The sequence below is a fragment of the Lepidochelys kempii genome, chromosome 9 (genome assembly GCF_965140285.1).
Source record: "Lepidochelys kempii isolate rLepKem1 chromosome 9, rLepKem1.hap1, whole genome shotgun sequence".
Taxonomy (NCBI): Eukaryota; Metazoa; Chordata; order Testudines; family Cheloniidae; genus Lepidochelys; species Lepidochelys kempii.
Window position 1 is genome coordinate 7305310 of NC_136388.1, and position 16784 is coordinate 7322093.

The 16784-nt window shown below is 56.2% G+C and overlaps 1 protein-coding gene across 8 annotated transcripts in view; it reads left to right on the forward strand.

The window, feature by feature from the left end:
• The window catches only part of DIS3L2 (DIS3 like 3'-5' exoribonuclease 2), a 286215-nt gene extending 275844 nt beyond the window's left edge, over positions 1–10371 (forward strand). For 7 of the 8 annotated variants that reach the window (XM_073359152.2, XM_073359149.2, XM_073359151.2 and 4 more), the window contains 5 exons: positions 323–470; positions 933–1063; positions 1765–1869; positions 4070–4171; positions 9826–10371. In XM_073359152.2, coding sequence (XP_073215253.1) covers positions 323–470; positions 933–1063; positions 1765–1869; positions 4070–4171; positions 9826–9924 — 585 coding nt within the window. In that variant the 3' untranslated portion in view covers positions 9925–10371. The remainder of the gene's footprint in view (positions 1–322; positions 471–932; positions 1064–1764; positions 1870–4069; positions 4172–9825) is intronic. The other variant, XM_073359147.2, reaches the window with a different exon arrangement.
• Positions 10372–16784: the final 6413 nt, after the last annotated feature.

Below are 16784 nucleotides of genomic sequence, written 5' to 3' on the forward strand. Positions count from 1 at the left end.
TCACTCCCTCTGGGGCACCTGGCATTGGCCACTGTCAGTAGACAGGATACTGGGCGGGATGGACCTTTGGTCTGACCCAGTAGGGCCATTCTTATGTTCAGCAGAGCCAGGCCTGTGATGCACCCCTCGGGGAGTTCCTCCAGTCCCCTGGCTAAACCATCTCTGGGGCTCCCTGGGCTGTTGTGTAAAACGCTTCTGAGGCCTCTTCCACTCCCAGCACTGGGGTCCAGAGCATGGGGCTTTCCTTGCCCAAACAGAGCACTCACAAAGTTCCCCGCCCTCCCCTGGAGTCTCACCGACCGGGGGGGCTTTCCCTTCCCAGATGGCTCTTTACTTCTGCACTGGTGTCCTGGAAGACGAGACCCTCTTCCGCCACTACGCCCTGAACGTGCCGCTCTACACCCACTTCACCTCGCCCATCCGCCGCTTTGCCGACATCCTTGTGCACCGGCTCCTCTCCGCCTCCCTCGGTAGGTGCCTGAAGGGGGCCGCCTGTCACAGGCTGAGAGGCTGCTGCCTGGAGCCTCACAGCTGGGAAGGGAAGACCCAGAGGAGGCGGCAGGATTCCTGGGTTCTGCTGTGGATTTGGACAGACCCTGTATGGGCGTGGACTGGTCACTCAGTCCCTATGTCCCTGGCCCCTCTGCTCACTGCAGCTGTATCTAATTCTCCAGCCTCGGACCGGGCCCCCACTCTCTTGTTCTTCAGCAGGTTGTGGGGATCTGGCCTCCTGTGAAGCAGGGTGGAGGGAGTGTAGCTACCTTGGCAGGCTCTGTCTGTACAGTGGGGATTCCAGTTGCGAGCTGCTCAGGGGTACTGGGGCACACCTCTGGGGAATGCCAGACTCCTGGCGCCCTAGGGTGGGTGTTGTCCCCATCCAGGCCCTTACCACCAGGGCGCTCACCAGTCATTGTGGCTTGTTTCCCTCCCAGGCATGGGATGCCCAGTCCAGATGAGAAAGGAGGCCATCCAGAAGCAAGCAGATCACTGCAACGACCGGAAAATGGCTTCCAAGAGGGTGCAGGAGCTCAGCGCCGACCTGTTCTTCACCATCTTCGTCAGGGTGAGACCACAGCCACCGCTACGCTAAATGAGCTAGCGGGGCCTGGAGTTCTCCTTTCGGCCCTCAGGCATCGAGATGATTCCTTGGTTCCCTTTGGGGACGGTCTCTGAAGAACACCCTCAACTGTCAGGTGACCCTGTCCTATGGGTCATGGCATGCTCTGGAGCCAGTCCGGCTGCTGCTAGCTCTGTAGGTGATCCCTGGCCTGAGCAGCCGTTGGCTCTCCTCCCTCTTGTGCCCCAGAAGGAGCAAGTGCTGCTTCTGGCTTCAGTTCTGCTGATGATTCTCCCTGTCATGTCTAACAGGGTCATGGGCCCTGAGGCCTCTTCCCTGGGGCGGCTGCTCAGAGTCCAAGCAGGGCATATGTAGGTGACTGTGTTTCCACAGCACTGGAGGGCTCAACAATCCTTCCCTTGACTGCTTGGACCCAGCTAGCTCTTAGGAGTGCTACAGTCTGTGGGATGTCCTGGCAGCTGGTGCCCCACAGGGCTGGCTGGCACCCCGGTCGGGACCGGGGAGAGGATCTGCTGCGCTCCCTAGCGGCTGGGGAGAGGGAGCATTACAACCCAGCAGAGGAGCAATTTACGAACTCCATGGGCGCTGCCCAGGTGGGCAAAGAGTTGTGGGACACTGGGGGATGGTCTCTGGGTGGGAGCCCTCCTTGGCGGTATCTCGCTCGTGACCGTGCATTGTGTTGACAGGAGTGTGGCCCGCTGGAGTCAGAGGCAATGGTGATGGGCGTCCTGAACAAGGCCTTCGACGTCCTGGTGCTGAGTTTCGGAGTTCAGAAACGCATCTACTGTAACGTACGTGCCCTGGAGCGCCGGTTTCCCCCTTCGACTGGCCTTGCCATTAATCCTCCCTAGCTCACAGCTGTGCTGCTCGGCTGGGTAGTACCGGCTGGTCAAGGCCCTTCTGTGTCCTCTAGCCGGGCTCAGAGCAGGTGCGAAGTACCCGCTGGCAGTTTGACACTCGCACTGCCATCACCAGAGCTGCCCTGGGGCCAAGTGCAACTGGGGAAGACCACAAGGGAGGGGAGGGTGTCTTCGCTGCACAGGGAACCACCACACTGATGCGGGTTAGCCTTGCCTGGAGGCGAACATCCCCCCGGATGCTGCATCTCCCACTCTTTCTGCACTCGCCTGTGTGCCTCCGGGGGCACAGCCGGTGGTTCTTTGTGCTGAGACACTCTAGGATTCTTCCCAGTCAGGTGTGTCAATTGCTGGAGAACAGCTCTGTCCTTCAGGGGGAATTGTGGGAAGTCACTGAAGGACTCTCGGCTCTCAAGTGAGTCTGCCTGGATCCTCCCTAAAAAATGGGTGATTCCAGCCCGGGTTAAATCGGAGCCTGGGTTCTTACCGGTCCCCCCCAGACAGGTCAGTTCCAAACCTGGGTCAGAGGGGTTTGTGTGAGGGGCAGGTAAGCACCTGGGTTAACTACGCAGTGAAGACAGACCCTAAAGAGCAGTGTAGATAAGGCCTCAGAGGACTTCCCTACCCACTGTAGATAAGGCCTCAGAGGACTTCCCTGCCCAGCGGATATCCTGTGGATAAATTGGAGAGAGTCCAGCGAAGGGCAACAAAAATGATTAGGGGTCTAGAACACATGACTTATGAGGAGAGGCTGAGGGAGCTGGGATTGTTTAGCCTGCAGAAGAGAAGAATGAGGGGGGATTTGATAGCTGCTTTCAACTACCTGAAAGGGGGTTCCAAAGAGGATGGCTCTAGACTGTTCTCAATGGTAGCAGATGACAGAACGAGGAGTAATGGTCTCAAGTTGCAGTGGGGGAGGTTTAGGTTGGATATTAGGAAAAACTTTTTCACTAAGAGGGTGGTGAAACACTGAGATGCGTTACCTAGGGAGGTGGTAGAATCTCCTTCCTTAGAGGTTTTTAAGGTCAGGCTTGACAAAGCCCTGGCTGGGATGATTTAACTGGGAATTGGTCCTGCTTCAAGCAGGGGGTTGGACTAGATGACCTTCTGGGGTCCCTTCCAACCCTGATATTCTATGATTCTATGATACTTCTGCATAGTCACACTAATAACTAACGCCATGCAGATGAGCCCGCCACGCTAGGGCAGAGTTAAGGATATGGGGCAGTGGGAGTTGCTGGGGGACAGCCAGTGTTTGACTGGGTGTTCGCTCTAAGAGGTTTAACACCATTTCAACCGTAACAGTCTTGTCACAAAATAGTGTGAGATGGACTGTAACTTTCGATGTACTCTAGTGCCACCAAACAAGACTTGGACGGGAGGCTCACCTCACGCTGCTAGTCTCCTTCAGCTCTGTCTGGGGGTTTCCCATAGACACCCCCAAAGCCCCCATGCAGGACAAGAGCAGAAGCAAAGGAAGCCAGAAGGATCCGTAGCGCATTGCTTTTATTAAAAGACGCGATTTCGTGTTTTCCAGCTCCTCTGCTTTGCGGTTGTGAGCGCCAGAAGTGGGTAACGATTCACTAGGAATTGTGAAATGAAACCAGGGTTTGGGGCCCAGAGGTCAGGTTGGGGCTGAGATGGGGAAGCAGTTGGTTTTAACTGCATTTGATCACATCATAAATCTGAGACCATTTGGAAATGGTTTGCTGTAGTCTAGCGCCTGCAGTCAGTGACCACTGTATTGCTGACCATGGCATCTTGACCTGGAATGTACAGTGTGAAATATGGCCTGTGGGCGGGTGTATTGCAGCAGTCCTTCATTTCCACCGGCATCTCAAGAACCGTGGGCTGGCTCCTTCCTCCTGGGAGCTTACAGAGCTGGGGGTGCTTTACACAGGGCACTGGACAAAAAGAACTTGGCAGTCATTTACACGCTGGGGGGAGAAGGTAAGCAGCATTGCTCAGCCAGTAGTGTCTTGCTAAGCAGGGTCCAATGAAGCCAGCTAAGCTAGTAGCAGGATTGTGGGAGCAGCCAGATTCCTTGCCCATCGGCGGAGGAGACAGAATTCCTGGGGTTCCAGCACCGCTCCTGGAAGTCAGCGCTTTCCCCAACGTGCTGTCTGTTCTGCAGGCTCTGCCACTGACGGGATTCCACTTTGAGAACGTGGGGAAGAAGCCTGAACTAACTCTCCTGTGGGAGCCGGAGACCCCAGAGCAGGAAGCTGCCCCCCAGGTAAAGCCCACACCAGTGGCTCCGTGCATCAATGGCTTTGGAGCGCAACTGAACTGCACAGCCCTTGTCTGCCTATCAGCCCCTCTGCACTCCCCTCTGACCAGGATCTCTGGCCTTGTCCAGAGTGGGAGTCAAAGGGGTGATGTTAGCTTGTGCTAGCTACGGCTAGTGTGGACAAGTCTAGACTTCAGACTGGGCTCAGGGCCAGATTTCCAGGGAGGCACAGTAGGCCCGTGACTGGGGTGCCGGTGTTCTAGGGGCCTCTTACCTCTCTAAAATGTGCAACTTGAAAGTCAGCTGCGGGGGGGGACTGAAGATGCTGCACCTTGGGGCGCGTAAGGTGTAAATCCGGCCCTGGCTGGGCTCTGGTTTCTCATGGTCCCTGCCACGCAACTGACTCCTGGAGGCCTGGCCCCCAGCCCACTGCTCTAGTCACTGCAGCAGATGGTGTTTCTGCAAGCTCCTGGCCTTCTGGCCTCCATTCGGTGTGCTGCTCCCGAAGGCTGCATCCTCTGTTGCCTCCCTGTATTCTGGCTTCTGTTCCCCCAAGTGGCCACCCTCTTCTCTGGTTCACTCCCATTACTGCCGGGCTAGCTGCTCTGCCTCCATAGGTGCTCGTGCTGGGGGGGCTGCCGTACCCCTTGGCTTGAGCTGGTTTCCATTACATACAGGGTTGGGTTTACAGTTTGGTTCAATGACTCTCAGCACTCCCACTATACAAAGTGTTCCATCACCCTGGCCTGCCTCCCTTTGGGTCCTGTGCCCTCCCTGCTGTGTGCCATGCCTCCCGCTTCTGTGGCCTCTGCGAATGTAATTAATGTGCTGTTTACTGCCCTCTTCTAGATCGTTAATTAAGATGTTAAGCAAGATCAGGTCTGCCTGTGCCTCTGGCTAGACGCCTTCCCCACCTCCTTGCTCTGGCCTTTATCATTCCCCTTCTGCATGACTTTTCAGTCAGGTTTCAGCCCATGTGGCAGGCAGTGCTCAGATCCAATTAGAATGAATGTTTCAAGTCAGATTTCCCCAGACATGGTGTTAATGCTTTAATAGAGTCGAGAAATCTGTCTCCTGTGTCCCCATCAGCTATTAACGCAGTAACTCAATCAAGGGGATTGATTGCATTTGTCTGGCTTGATTAAGTGCTACCTTGATGCCAAACAAAAGTTGGCAACACTTTAAAATAATGGTCTAGTTGATTGCCTTGAAATTCCCGGGGATGAATCCCAATCCCCTGGCTGAGGCTTGGTCTGCACTTAAAGGGGTGTGAAAAATCCACACACACAGCCAGCACCAGAGCTCTGCAGACCTAACCCTCGGTGGAGACCCAGAGCTGTTGACAGACGAATGCTTCTGTCAATTTAGCTACCATTTTGGGGAGGTGGTGTTCCTACCCCCCTTCCGTCGGTGTAGGCTCTGTCTATGCCATGGGGTTACACGGGCCTGGATCCTGCGGCGTAGCTATGCCAGGATAGCCTCTGTGGCGTGGGCACACCGTGAGAGTAAGCTGCTGCAGGCTGTCCCACGGCAGCACGCTCCCTTTAAAGCTCAACCTTCCACGCTAAGCTGACTTGGCTGGGGAAGGCCCCTGGAACCCGCCCTGCGTGGCCCCAATTCATCCTATAGTACAGGAGCTGGGATCACTTACACACTTGCAGGGAGCAGCATGAAAAATGACTGTCCAGCGCGAGCAGAGCCCAGCCCCGGGGCTAATCATTTCTGGAAAGTAAACACTGAGCCATGGAGGGAACTCCTCCATGAATCTTCCCCCGCCTCCTAAGCAAACACTGGAGCCCGCTTCCAAGTCAAGAGATCCCTGTGTCAATAAATCTCTAACCCCTTGAACTGCGGCAGCCCTCCCAGAGCTTTGCTGAAGCAGCAAGAAGCAATGTCACCCTGACATACAGTTGCACCCTCCTTGAGCACAGACTCTTCTCCCTGTCATGCCCTGGAGTTAGCCTGCCGGGCCAGGCAGCACCACCCCCTCAGCCAGGCTCTGCACGATGGGAGGGGCCCCTTGCGCCTTTGCAAGGCTTGGCGGCTGCCTCTTGGTTTGGCTGAGCCCTGCCGGGGAGGGAGAACATCTGTAAAGGCTGTTTGCAAAATAGGTTAAATGTGCAGAGGCTGCTGGGCTCAGGAGTTCCTGCCACCCGGCCCCGTCTCTGGTGCTGATGGGGGAGCCGGACTCCTGGGGGGCGTTCCAGCAGCCTCCTCCCCCTCCACTGTGTAACTTTGGTAACAGCAGCAAGACTAAGGGGTGAATCACCCTATACCAGCCTCCTGAGACCATCCCTCCTTTGGCCAGGCGCTTTGATGTGACCACGGCGTTTCATTTCCAGTGCAGTCCCTGGGATCTGAATGCACTAAAGAGCGGCGTAGCCACGGCTGCACCGGTGGCAGGACAGGTCAGCTGCCCCGAGTACAATCCCATCTGAAACACTTGGTACAGCCGGGGGGCAGCCAGCCTGTGCCCCCGCCCTGGCTGTCCGGCTGGTTTTAGGGCTCCAGCTCAGTGAAAGCTAGTGCGCCTGTGTCTTCCCCAGAGAGAAATTATAGCTGCAGTGTAAGCTGGCCAGCGTAGCAGTAGTGTGGCAGGGCATCTCCCCTGGCGCTCACTCACTGCAGGCCAGTTTGATACACTGGAGTCCAAATCAGACGTGGCCTCTTCCACATGATTGATTCTGAGCAGCAAACAGAATCAGCTGGGAAGATTTGGAGAAGTTTGCCCACTCGCAAGTGCAGGGAGAGAGGCTGGAATGGCTCATAGGGGCGCGGAGTAAAGCTAACGGGCTGGTTCTCCCCTCTCATTATGGGACTGAGCAGGGGCTCTGAACAGGCTCAGGGCCTGTCATGCTGGGGGAATGCAGGCACAGTCTGGGAGAGAGTCCTGGCCCCAGAGAGTTCATCAGCTGTGCCCTCCCCAGAGTGAGAAGCGATCAGGCTTAGTGGGGTTGTGGACAGAAGGCTTGAGGCTAAGGACGAAACCGTGGAATTCCCGATAATATAGCTGGGGTTGTTTTCTTGGGGAACCTCTTATTAGATTCTGTAGGTAAAACTGATCCTCTGCAGATGAAAATAAAGTTCCATCTTTCACGCAGGGTCTGTCTACACTGCAGACCAAGGTGCGTTCTTAACTCCCATTAGCGAACTGGGGCCAAAATAGCAGTGAAGAGACAACGACGCAGGGAAGCTCTTCAAGTTGAAGCCCGTAGGGGAATCCGGGGTTGAATTCGAGCTGTTAACCCAGGTGAAGCTGAGTTGCCATGTCCTCACGAGTACTGGAACCCGAGTGGCTAACCCGGGTTAAGAACACACCTGTTATTCTCCATGTGGCCATACCCTAACTCTCCAGTCGCTCCCTCGCTGCCTAGCCAGGGCCTTTGCTGCTGGAACTGTTGTCGTCTGGCGATTTGCCGGCGTGTGAACAAGTTACGGTCTACAGCAGAACGGTGAACAGTGAACGCGAGATCCTGCAAGTGGTGCTGCTTCTAGTCTTCAGCTGAAATCGCTGGAGCTATTCCCAGCAGCGAGCCTCCCGCCTGGGCGTGCTTGCGGGCCTGGGCCCAGATAGGCTGCTGCTGTCAGGCGGCTCAGCTCCATTGAAATAGCTGAAGTCAATAAAACTACGACGCTGGCAGACGCCCAGTGAGGATCACCAGTGTCACGGAGTCCCCGGGCGCTGCTCTGGAACTGCTCCCTACGCAGCCAGGCAGGACCTGGGGAAGTCTCTCTGGGAGCAGCCTGTCTGCAGGACACACAGCTCACCCGGCTCCACCTTCCTGGGTCTGACCTCGGAGCATTCAGCATCCTCTGCCCCTCCGTGCGGTTCCCACAGTGAGTCCGCTCAGGCGGGATCCTGGGGAAGCCAGAGGGTCCTGCCCCCCAACTCCGCAGTCAGACGCGACTCTCAGCCAGCCAGTAAAACAGAAGGTTTATTAGACGACAGGAACATGGTCTAACACAGAGTTTGTAGGTACAGAGAACGGGACCCCTCAGCCGGGTCCATTTTGGGGGGGGCAGTGAGCCAGACAACCACGTCTGCACTTCACTCCATGTCCCCAGCCAGCCCCCAACTGCCTCCCCCTCCAGCCCCTCCTGGTCTGGGCTTTGTTCCTTTCCCAGGCCAGGAGGTCACCGGATTTCTTTAGCTCTCACCTTGCAGGGGGGAAGGGCCCAGGCCATCAGTTGCCAGGAAACAGGGTGTCGGCCATTCTCTGTGTCCAGACCCCTGCACACACCTGCCCTCTAGGGCTCTGCAACGATCATACACCCTTATCCCACCACCTAGACACTTAAGAACTGCCTAGGGGAAACTGAGGCACCCCCACAATATTCAGAGGAAACATTAAGAATTGGCTAAAAGAGGAGGGCAGGTTGCTCTGCATGGCTGAATCGAAGGGTTGATTATCCAGGGTCTATATTTCCTTCTGTAACTAGTACAGTCAGTTCCATTCTGCAGTCTGCTCTGATATGCTGAAATGTATGAGCCGGCGTTTTCTTATTGAGGGAACGTTTCGAAAATCCCCAGGGTATTTACGGGAATTATTTCTCTTCACCTTTGGTTCAAGTACACGTTAATTAATAATGAAGTAATTATCTGTATTACAGTAGCCCCATCAGGCCCCAACTTAGATCAGGGCCCCATTGTGCTAAGCCCTGACCAGGCCCATAGTAAGAGACAGACCATGCCCCAGATGCTGGAGAGCTTCCAATTGAAATAGAGCAGATAGACACTGGCTGGGAGAAAAGAAAAGTTGTTCCCATTTCACAGATGGGGAATTTAGGCACCGAGAGATTGAGACTTGGCCAAGGTCACACGGGGGGTCTGGCAGAGTAGGGGTGAGAACCCAGACCCCCTGAACCCCACACAAGTCCCATAACTCCCAGGGCCAGGGTTCTCTTTTCTGATTGCCGTCATCCTGCAGGCTTCTGAATCTCCAGGTTCATTTCAACTAGGTAAAAATGACCCGTGGTGGCTGTTAGATAAGTGTGGTCCCTAGGCCCCAGGCATGCAGACTGTCCTGCTGGCTAAGGCTCCGGGGCAGACGCACCCGTGCTGATGCTGACGAAGGGGCAGCAGGCTCTGACGGGGCAGCTGTTAGTCAGAGAGTGATGCCAGATTACACCCTGGTGTGCGGATGAACAAAGCAACCTGGGTCAGGCTCCTTGGCTGGGAAGGCCCCGTCATGTTTCAGTGTGTTTCCAGTCTAGCTGAGTTCTCATCGCATCGTGTTCCCAGGGGGGCACTCAGCTTGTGGGGAACGTGTCCATGAGCTGGCTGACTTAGTGCCTGTTATCCAAATCGCAGCAGCAAGGAACTAGCCCCAGCTTCAGGTTTCACAGGCACCAAATCACCCGTGTCCTGTATCAGCAATTCCTCCCAGTCCTTCTGAATCCTCCCTGCGAGATGGCAGATGCCCCAGCCTGCCATGCCGGGGGACCTGGAGCCTCCGCAGGCCACACCTCCCTGTTAAAGCTGAGCTTTCCCAGACATCTTCTCCAGCCCCTCAGGCTCCCAGCAGGTTGTCAGTGCGGGTAAATGGTTGGGTAAATGCGGGCAGCTTGGCCGGCCCCTGGAGCAGAAGCAGCCCTAGACTAACTCGGTGTTGGAAGCCCGCTAACCCGGGGGCCCCTTTGTCTTTTCTCCCTGACCAAAGGTAATCACCATCTTCACCTTGGTGGAGGTCGTCCTGACGTCTGACAGCGGCCCCCTGAAGTACAGCGCCGTGCTCAAGAGACCGGGCCAGGAGAAGTGAGCGCTACGGGCTCCATCGCTTGCCTGTCGTGACCGCCGCCCCACCATGCCGCCAGACTCCTTTGGACCATCCAGGCCTCGCACTGCTCTACCCTAGCTCCGTGGGGGTGGGGAGGGAACTTTTTAAATGAATTCTGTTTTACTTCCGGTTTGGATTTTAACCTGGGGGGTGGGGGGAGCTTGGGTCTTTCCTGGCTGAGATTGTTGAAGCTGCAGGAACGTTAATGCTGTTTCTAAAACAGTTTTTAGCGTTGTGGTTTTTTTTAGCTTTTTTTTTTTTTTTAATGCTGCTGACCACCGCACCCCCGCCACCCGAGCCGTCCTCTCGGAGAGGGTGCTGCTGTCCCTGGTGCTTTGGGCCGTTCTGGACGTGGGAGAACCAGGGGGCCACCAACAGGTTTCTTGCTGAATTCTGCATCCCGTAATAAAGATCTGGTCGGCGATGGAATGTGTGTGGCGTTTATTTTGTCTCCTTCGGATTCCAAGGGCGGGAATCCTGGGCAATCGTCTTCCCGGCAGGCTTGGGCCTTTCTGCGCTTGCTGTTTCTCAGCACATTGTGAAATTCAAGATCATGCAGCAGCTACATCATCTGCGTTTCCCGCTCCAGTGGTACTTGCACAACAGAAGAGTGGGGGGATGAAGGATGTTTGCTCTTGGCTATCGCAGTCGGTTTGCTAATCTTTCGGTCTGCATGTTTAACAGGAGCCTGTGGCTTTCTGAACCAGCTGCTCACCCTGTGCTGAAGGATAATCCTCTGCCCAGGGATGCCTGGGACTCTCCTGCTAGAGATGATGCTCTTTCCTGGGGTCAGGGTCAATACAAAGAAGCCTGGGAAAAAGCTGCACAGGTGGAGAGCACCTGTCTGTGTCAAATTCAGCCGGATTCTTTTGGGATATGAGAAAGGAAATGCGGGCCCCATCCCTCCTCCTCCTCTTCCCTTCCCCTTTAGCCATCCTACTATAGACAGCAGAAGTGCCTGCCCGCTTCCAGGCTGCCCGGTGCCTCTGCTCTCTAGAGCCCATCTTGCAGTGACCTCCTTGCCATGATCCCCACGTCCTCTGGCCTTGCCCTGCTTTGACTCATCCCAGCCAGTCTTGCTAAGCTCCTATCACTGCGCTGGGCATTTCAGCTGCTGTTAAACTCCCACGTGAGTCACTGCTCTGCAAGCGCACTCCAGCGAGCGCTGACCAAGCCCTGGCACAAGTCACGGCCGGGCATGCTACGGGGAGCGGAGTGGGAGGGGAAGGGAGGAGGTATGCACAGAAGATTTAACCCATTAATCATCTGGCATAGACCAAAGTCATCCCACTAAAGAAAACCAGCAGGCCCCAACTCCCTCCAATCATGAGTGTCTCCATCTCAGAAAGCACAGAGATTGCTGAACGCTGTCACCCCTGCAGCATTTGGCCGGGGGCCTGAGCACCAGCTTCCCGGGCCTTGTCCAGAGTGGGAGTCAAAGGGGTGATGTTAGCTTGTGCTAACTACGGCTAGTATGGACAAGTCTAGATTTCAGACTAAACTGGTCAAGCTAAAACCCCTGTCTTGGTTAGCTTGTGTTAAAGGCAGTGGCTGTGTAACAACAGACTTCTCCTCGTGCTAGTTACCGCATTGTGACAACGCCCCTTCACCCTAGTCTAGGCAAGGCCTGACTGTCATGGGTGGAAGGAGCCTGGCCCAGACTGGCCTTCTAGAGCAGTTACTGCTTCAGTTCAAAGCGGGAGCAGTCAATGGAGCCCTGTGTAGTTTAGGCCCCAGTTCTCTCAGACCCATCTGACCCCTTGGTCTTCAAAACGTGGTCCTCTCGCTGCTCTGATGGGCCGGGTGATAGTTAACGCCATTGACATGGTGTCCCTGAGCACCTCGGTCAACCCCGCCTCTGAATGATCCTGCCCTTTTGTAAAGCCCTTGGAGATCAGCTGATGAAAAGCACCAGGTGAACACTCGATTCGCTCCTTGCAGGGAGTGGCGGGCAGCTGGTGCCTGGTTTCCCATTCTCTGCCGCTTGAGCAGATCCCAGTCCCAAGGTTCCCTTCCCAGCCGTAAAGAGCGAGGAGCTGAGATTCTCAAGAGCAAGACGGGAGCCTCAGAAAGATGTGCGGCCTGACAACCCCCCCCAGATTGACCCTGGGCTCTGCCCTTCCCTCGGGGACCTGTTCCGGAGACTTCGTAGGTCTCACCGTTGGGAAATATTTCCAGCCATTTAGCTGAGATTCCCCATTGTAGAATTCCTTTGGCTGATACCCCCGTCCCCTGCAGTGTTTTCAAGCTGTCCTTGCCCGATAGCGCTTGCTGCAGCTGTGTATATAGACAGATCTTCCTGCTGCCCGAGGGGATCCCACACTTGCTTTTTTTGTTGTTGCAAAGCCAGCCCCTTCCTGACGTCACTTGCTGCCCGCATTAGCCCAGGTCTCCTCCACCACGCGGCGGGGTGAGATCGCTTTCCTTCAGCCCTACTGCAGCGGCGTTTGTCCCACTTGACCCTCGTTTTATTCCCTGCTGAGCATGGGGCCCTGCCAGCCCCTCGGGGCTCCTGGGGTTGCCTAGAGAGGTGGGAGAGGCAGCAAAGTGACAGCCGGGTCCTGCCCGTTCATCGACCTACAGGACGCGCTCCAGTGGGCGCAGAGGTGTTTCCTGGCAGCAAGCAGCGTCCTCGTGTGGGCATGTTGGCTAAGATAGCGTAGTAACACACACCACCTTTCCTAGTGAGAATTGAGGTGGGATGCGTATTTAAAGCGCAATCACTCTTCCTGATCAACTCCATGTATAGACACGCTTAAAATCCAGAGTCAAAGTGCCGCCTTCCAGTTTAGCTTAGTCCCCTCGCAGTCCACTGTTAGGACAGACAGCCGTTAGCAGTACGCCTAGTCTGATGGGAAAGCAGAATCTGCAGCGGTCTGTCCCCATGGACATGGTGGTGCTAGTCCCAATTCACCATCACAGCTTCCCAGAAGGATCCAGGGGGCCGAGAGTGTGGGCACGGCAAGGGGAGGTCTTTGTTTCAAGCCCAATGTGTTTGAGAAGTGCCAAAGGAGCTAGAATTGAAATCAGTTTAACTCCATGGGCCGGCTCTCCCTACCCTTCCCGCTTCGAGAGGCCCTTGTTAAAGTCGAACGTGCACTATAGAAAAGGCGGATGGTTTCATTCATGAAATTTTTCTTGCACTTTCCCCAGTGGCTTTTTTTCCTTGATACCGATATGTTCTTTAGAACATGATTTACTGTCGTTCTGTCAACCTGAGGGCTAAAGATCCCCCTGGGAAAACACTGATTGCTTGTAGCAAATCTGTTTTAAGTCCATCTGTTTGCTGAACTTGTCCTGGCCTTGAACAGTAGCATTGCAGCCTTGAGCCTCATCAGTCCATAACAGGGTGTGGGTTAGAGGTTAGGAGCCAGGAGGGCATCTGTTAACCCAGAAAGAAGCTAAGGCCAGTTTTAGATGTCTGTACAGAGACAATGAGACAAAAGTGCAAAGGCAATAAATTCTCCACTAAAACTGTTCTCTGCAGCTCGGCTCCCAAGAGCCTTCGAAGCCTGCGTTGCTTTGTTTGGGAATGCGCTAGCCGGCTTTCTTTTGTACACACTTTAAAACCCCTGGGTGCTGAGCAAATGTGAGTTAAATGCAATAAACGTTGATGGAGAGCATGACCTCCAAACCGAGACAGTGTTTCCAAACCGTAACACTGATTGCCTGGCTCTCGCAGCTGTCACAAATTGTGCGGATCAGTTAGGAGCGGGGAGAGCAGGTGAGCAGGAGCCCAGCTTGCAGACAGCACCTTATCTGCTTGAAAAATGTGGCTCCAGCATGTAGATGGCTGACCCCCAGGGCCATGTGCGTGGGGACATGCAGCATAATGAGAAACCTTCTTGCAAAGCCAGCCTGAGCCGCGTTTGTAACCGGTTAGTGGTTGGTCAGTGGGCAGTATCCTCTGTCCCCGCACACAGCAAAGTCCCACGGGCCTGGTCTATGCAGGAATGGTTCCTCGGGCTGTGGTTTTCCGTGAAGGACACCAAAGGAGCGCAGCCCCCTGGCTCTGAGTCGGCTGTAGCTACTTTCAGTGCGATTCATTGCAGCTCTGCGCTTCTCCTAAATAACGGCCCAGCACGGAGCAACGCTCTGCTGCTAAACTTGGTGCATTCTGGGATTTTTCTTGTGGGGTGTCGTGGGACCCCTCCCCGAACTGACTGGAATTCTGGGACTTGCGTCAGGCTAAGAAATTCCCATAATGCCTTTCCTGCCTTCCCATCATTCCACCGGCTTTGACGTGGCAGCGGGTCATGTCGTGAGAGCTCCTCTTCTCCTGCATTTGCTCCAATAGCTGCTCGTAGATCTTTGCATTCGGGGGGCTCCTGTTAAAACAGGACAGGCCGTGCTTTTGTCCCACGGCAAGGGACTCCAGGACCTCCGGAGGGACTAGGCAGAAGCATATGGCTGCTATAATGGTGTCTGGTATGTGAATTTGACATCAGCTGGTACCGCAAAGGGGTGCACCTAGGTGTGTGCCAGCATTTAACCAGGGAGGTGACACCCGGTCAAGATGACCCCAGAGTAGTGGAGGGCATGAGCCCGGTCCGGTGCGAAGCAGTGCAGTGTGGGATAGCAGCGGGAGCCTGGCGTGGAACAGTTGATTTGCGTCCACATGAACCTGATCCCGGGATAACTCATTCTGGAGCAGTTATGCCGCTTCCAAAGTGGATTAATTCAAGTGGGTTAAGATGCCAAATATACTGGGAAAAGAACTTGTGTGTGCGGACACAGGACCATTTATACCGAACAGAACTAAAGCGATATAAGAAACCAACTTTCTAGTGTAGACAGGCCCTCAGGCTGTAACCGTTGTGGGGGCCGGCCCAAGGCTGGGGTTGGTGCCTTCCAGGACCTCTGGATATAACCTCCTCAGCCCCAGCGTGGCCAGTCCTTCCTCTAACGCCACACGGAGTGGCCTGCCCCGGGGCGCTGCTCTCTGTCCGCGGGGCGCCCAATCCCCTGCTAAGGCAGGCTGGGAGAGTGGCCCACATTTTCCCAGCGTGCCCCAATGCAGGTAGGCAGGATGGTGGGTGTGGCCAGGTAAACCCAGCTCCCCAGTGCTAGCGGGGCAGCGTGGCTGCACCCCGGGCCTAGGCGGGGCGGGTCCTTGCAGGGGACCGGCCTGCACTGGGGAATGCCGCTGAGTCTGAACGCGGCAGCCAGCGACGGTGTCGGCTGCTGTGACACCGAGCCTGGTCCAGACACCAGCCTAGAGCAGGGCGCGCCGCACCCAGCCTCCTCCCAGCGACCTGGCGTTGGAGCCCCAAGCTGGGGCGTTACCTGTGGCTGGCCAGCACCATGCAGGATGGGCCTCTCCTCCTCTGTGCTGCCCGCTCTGACGACGCTGACGGCCCTGCAGTGCAGCCCAGGCCCCGGAAGGACAAGAGGCTGGTGAGCAGGAATGGGCGTATGGACACTGGGCTCCTGTCCCCAGCCGCAGCATTTCCACCATCCAACACACCAGCAGCCGGGTGGGCCCTGCCCCGCTCCCCAGCACTGAGCGATGCACACGGGTCTCGCACTGCTGCAGGGCAGCGCTCCGTGATGAGCCAGACGCTCAAGGGAGGAGAGGATCGATCAAGAGCTTCGCGCCTAGAACATGCCGTCCGTGCCCAGAGCACCAACCCCTGAGACGGGGAGACTGGGCAGAGCCAGCTGTGTCCTGGCCTGCTCAGAGAACCCACCGGGAGCCCGGTGCTCTTCCCACCTCCCGTTGATTGGCGGGCCAAGGGCTTTTCCTTCAGAGCCGGCTTCCCCTTCCCTCCCTAGGGACTTGCTCAGATTCAGCAGCAGAAAGACGCGGGGTACGTCTATGCGGCGCAAATAAAACCCCGGCACCGAGTCGCAGAGCCCGGGTCGGCTGACTCAGGCTCCGGCTACGGGGCTAAACATCCCAGTGGAGACGTTCCGGCTCGCGCTGGAGTCTGGGCTCTGAGACCTGCCCCCATGCCAACAATTTTAGAGCCACGTCTGAGCCTCAGCCAGCCGATCCGGGCCAGCCGTGCCGTGCCTGTACCAGTGGGTCTGTCCTGCGCCCACCTGTGGTGTCCGTGGGGCGGCCATGGGGGCGGCTGTCAGAGTATTTCCCGAGGAGGCCGAGCTCAGGACGCTTGCACCGGTCCCTTGCCGTGTCCTTGGCCATTTTTTCAGTCCCGCTTTCCTGACTTTTCAAGGTTGTTTGTCTCTCCCTAGAGAAACGCAGCCAAGCCCAATTCTTCCAGCTCCCTGGCGCTGCGAGCCCTGCGTGGGGTCTGAACGGCAGCACCTTTGCCCTTGTCTGTCGCCTCCCGCTCCCGGCTCGCCTGGCGCTGGGCCGCTGGAACTGGGAAATGAATGGAGGGAGGGAGCCGTCTGGACAACAGGGATCCACGAGGCACGATGTCACGGAGTGCCAAGGCGTGGCAGGGCGTAAGAGCAGCCACATGGGGGCAGCCCAATGGTCCATCCAGCCCCAGGGCCTGTCTTCCGACAGTGGCCGGTGCTGGGTGCTTCAGAGGGACTGAACAGAACGGGACAATAATCGAGTGATCCATCCCCTGTTGTTCACTCCCAGCTTCCTGCAGTCAGAGGTTTAGGGACACCCGGAGCATGGGGTTGTCTCCCTGACCATCTTGGCTAATAGCCATTGGTGGACCTGCTCTCCATGAATTACCTAATTCCCGTCAGTGGCAGACACAGGGCTAGAACCTAGACTGACCCCTCCAGGCCGATTGCTCTGGCTTGGCTTTGCCCGTGTCCACACTAAAGATCCACATGGACGTCGCTTTGCCCATGACTGGGGTGGAGCGAGGGCACGGGCCCCAGTGATGCTGCTCCGCTGCTGGCTCAGGAGAGGA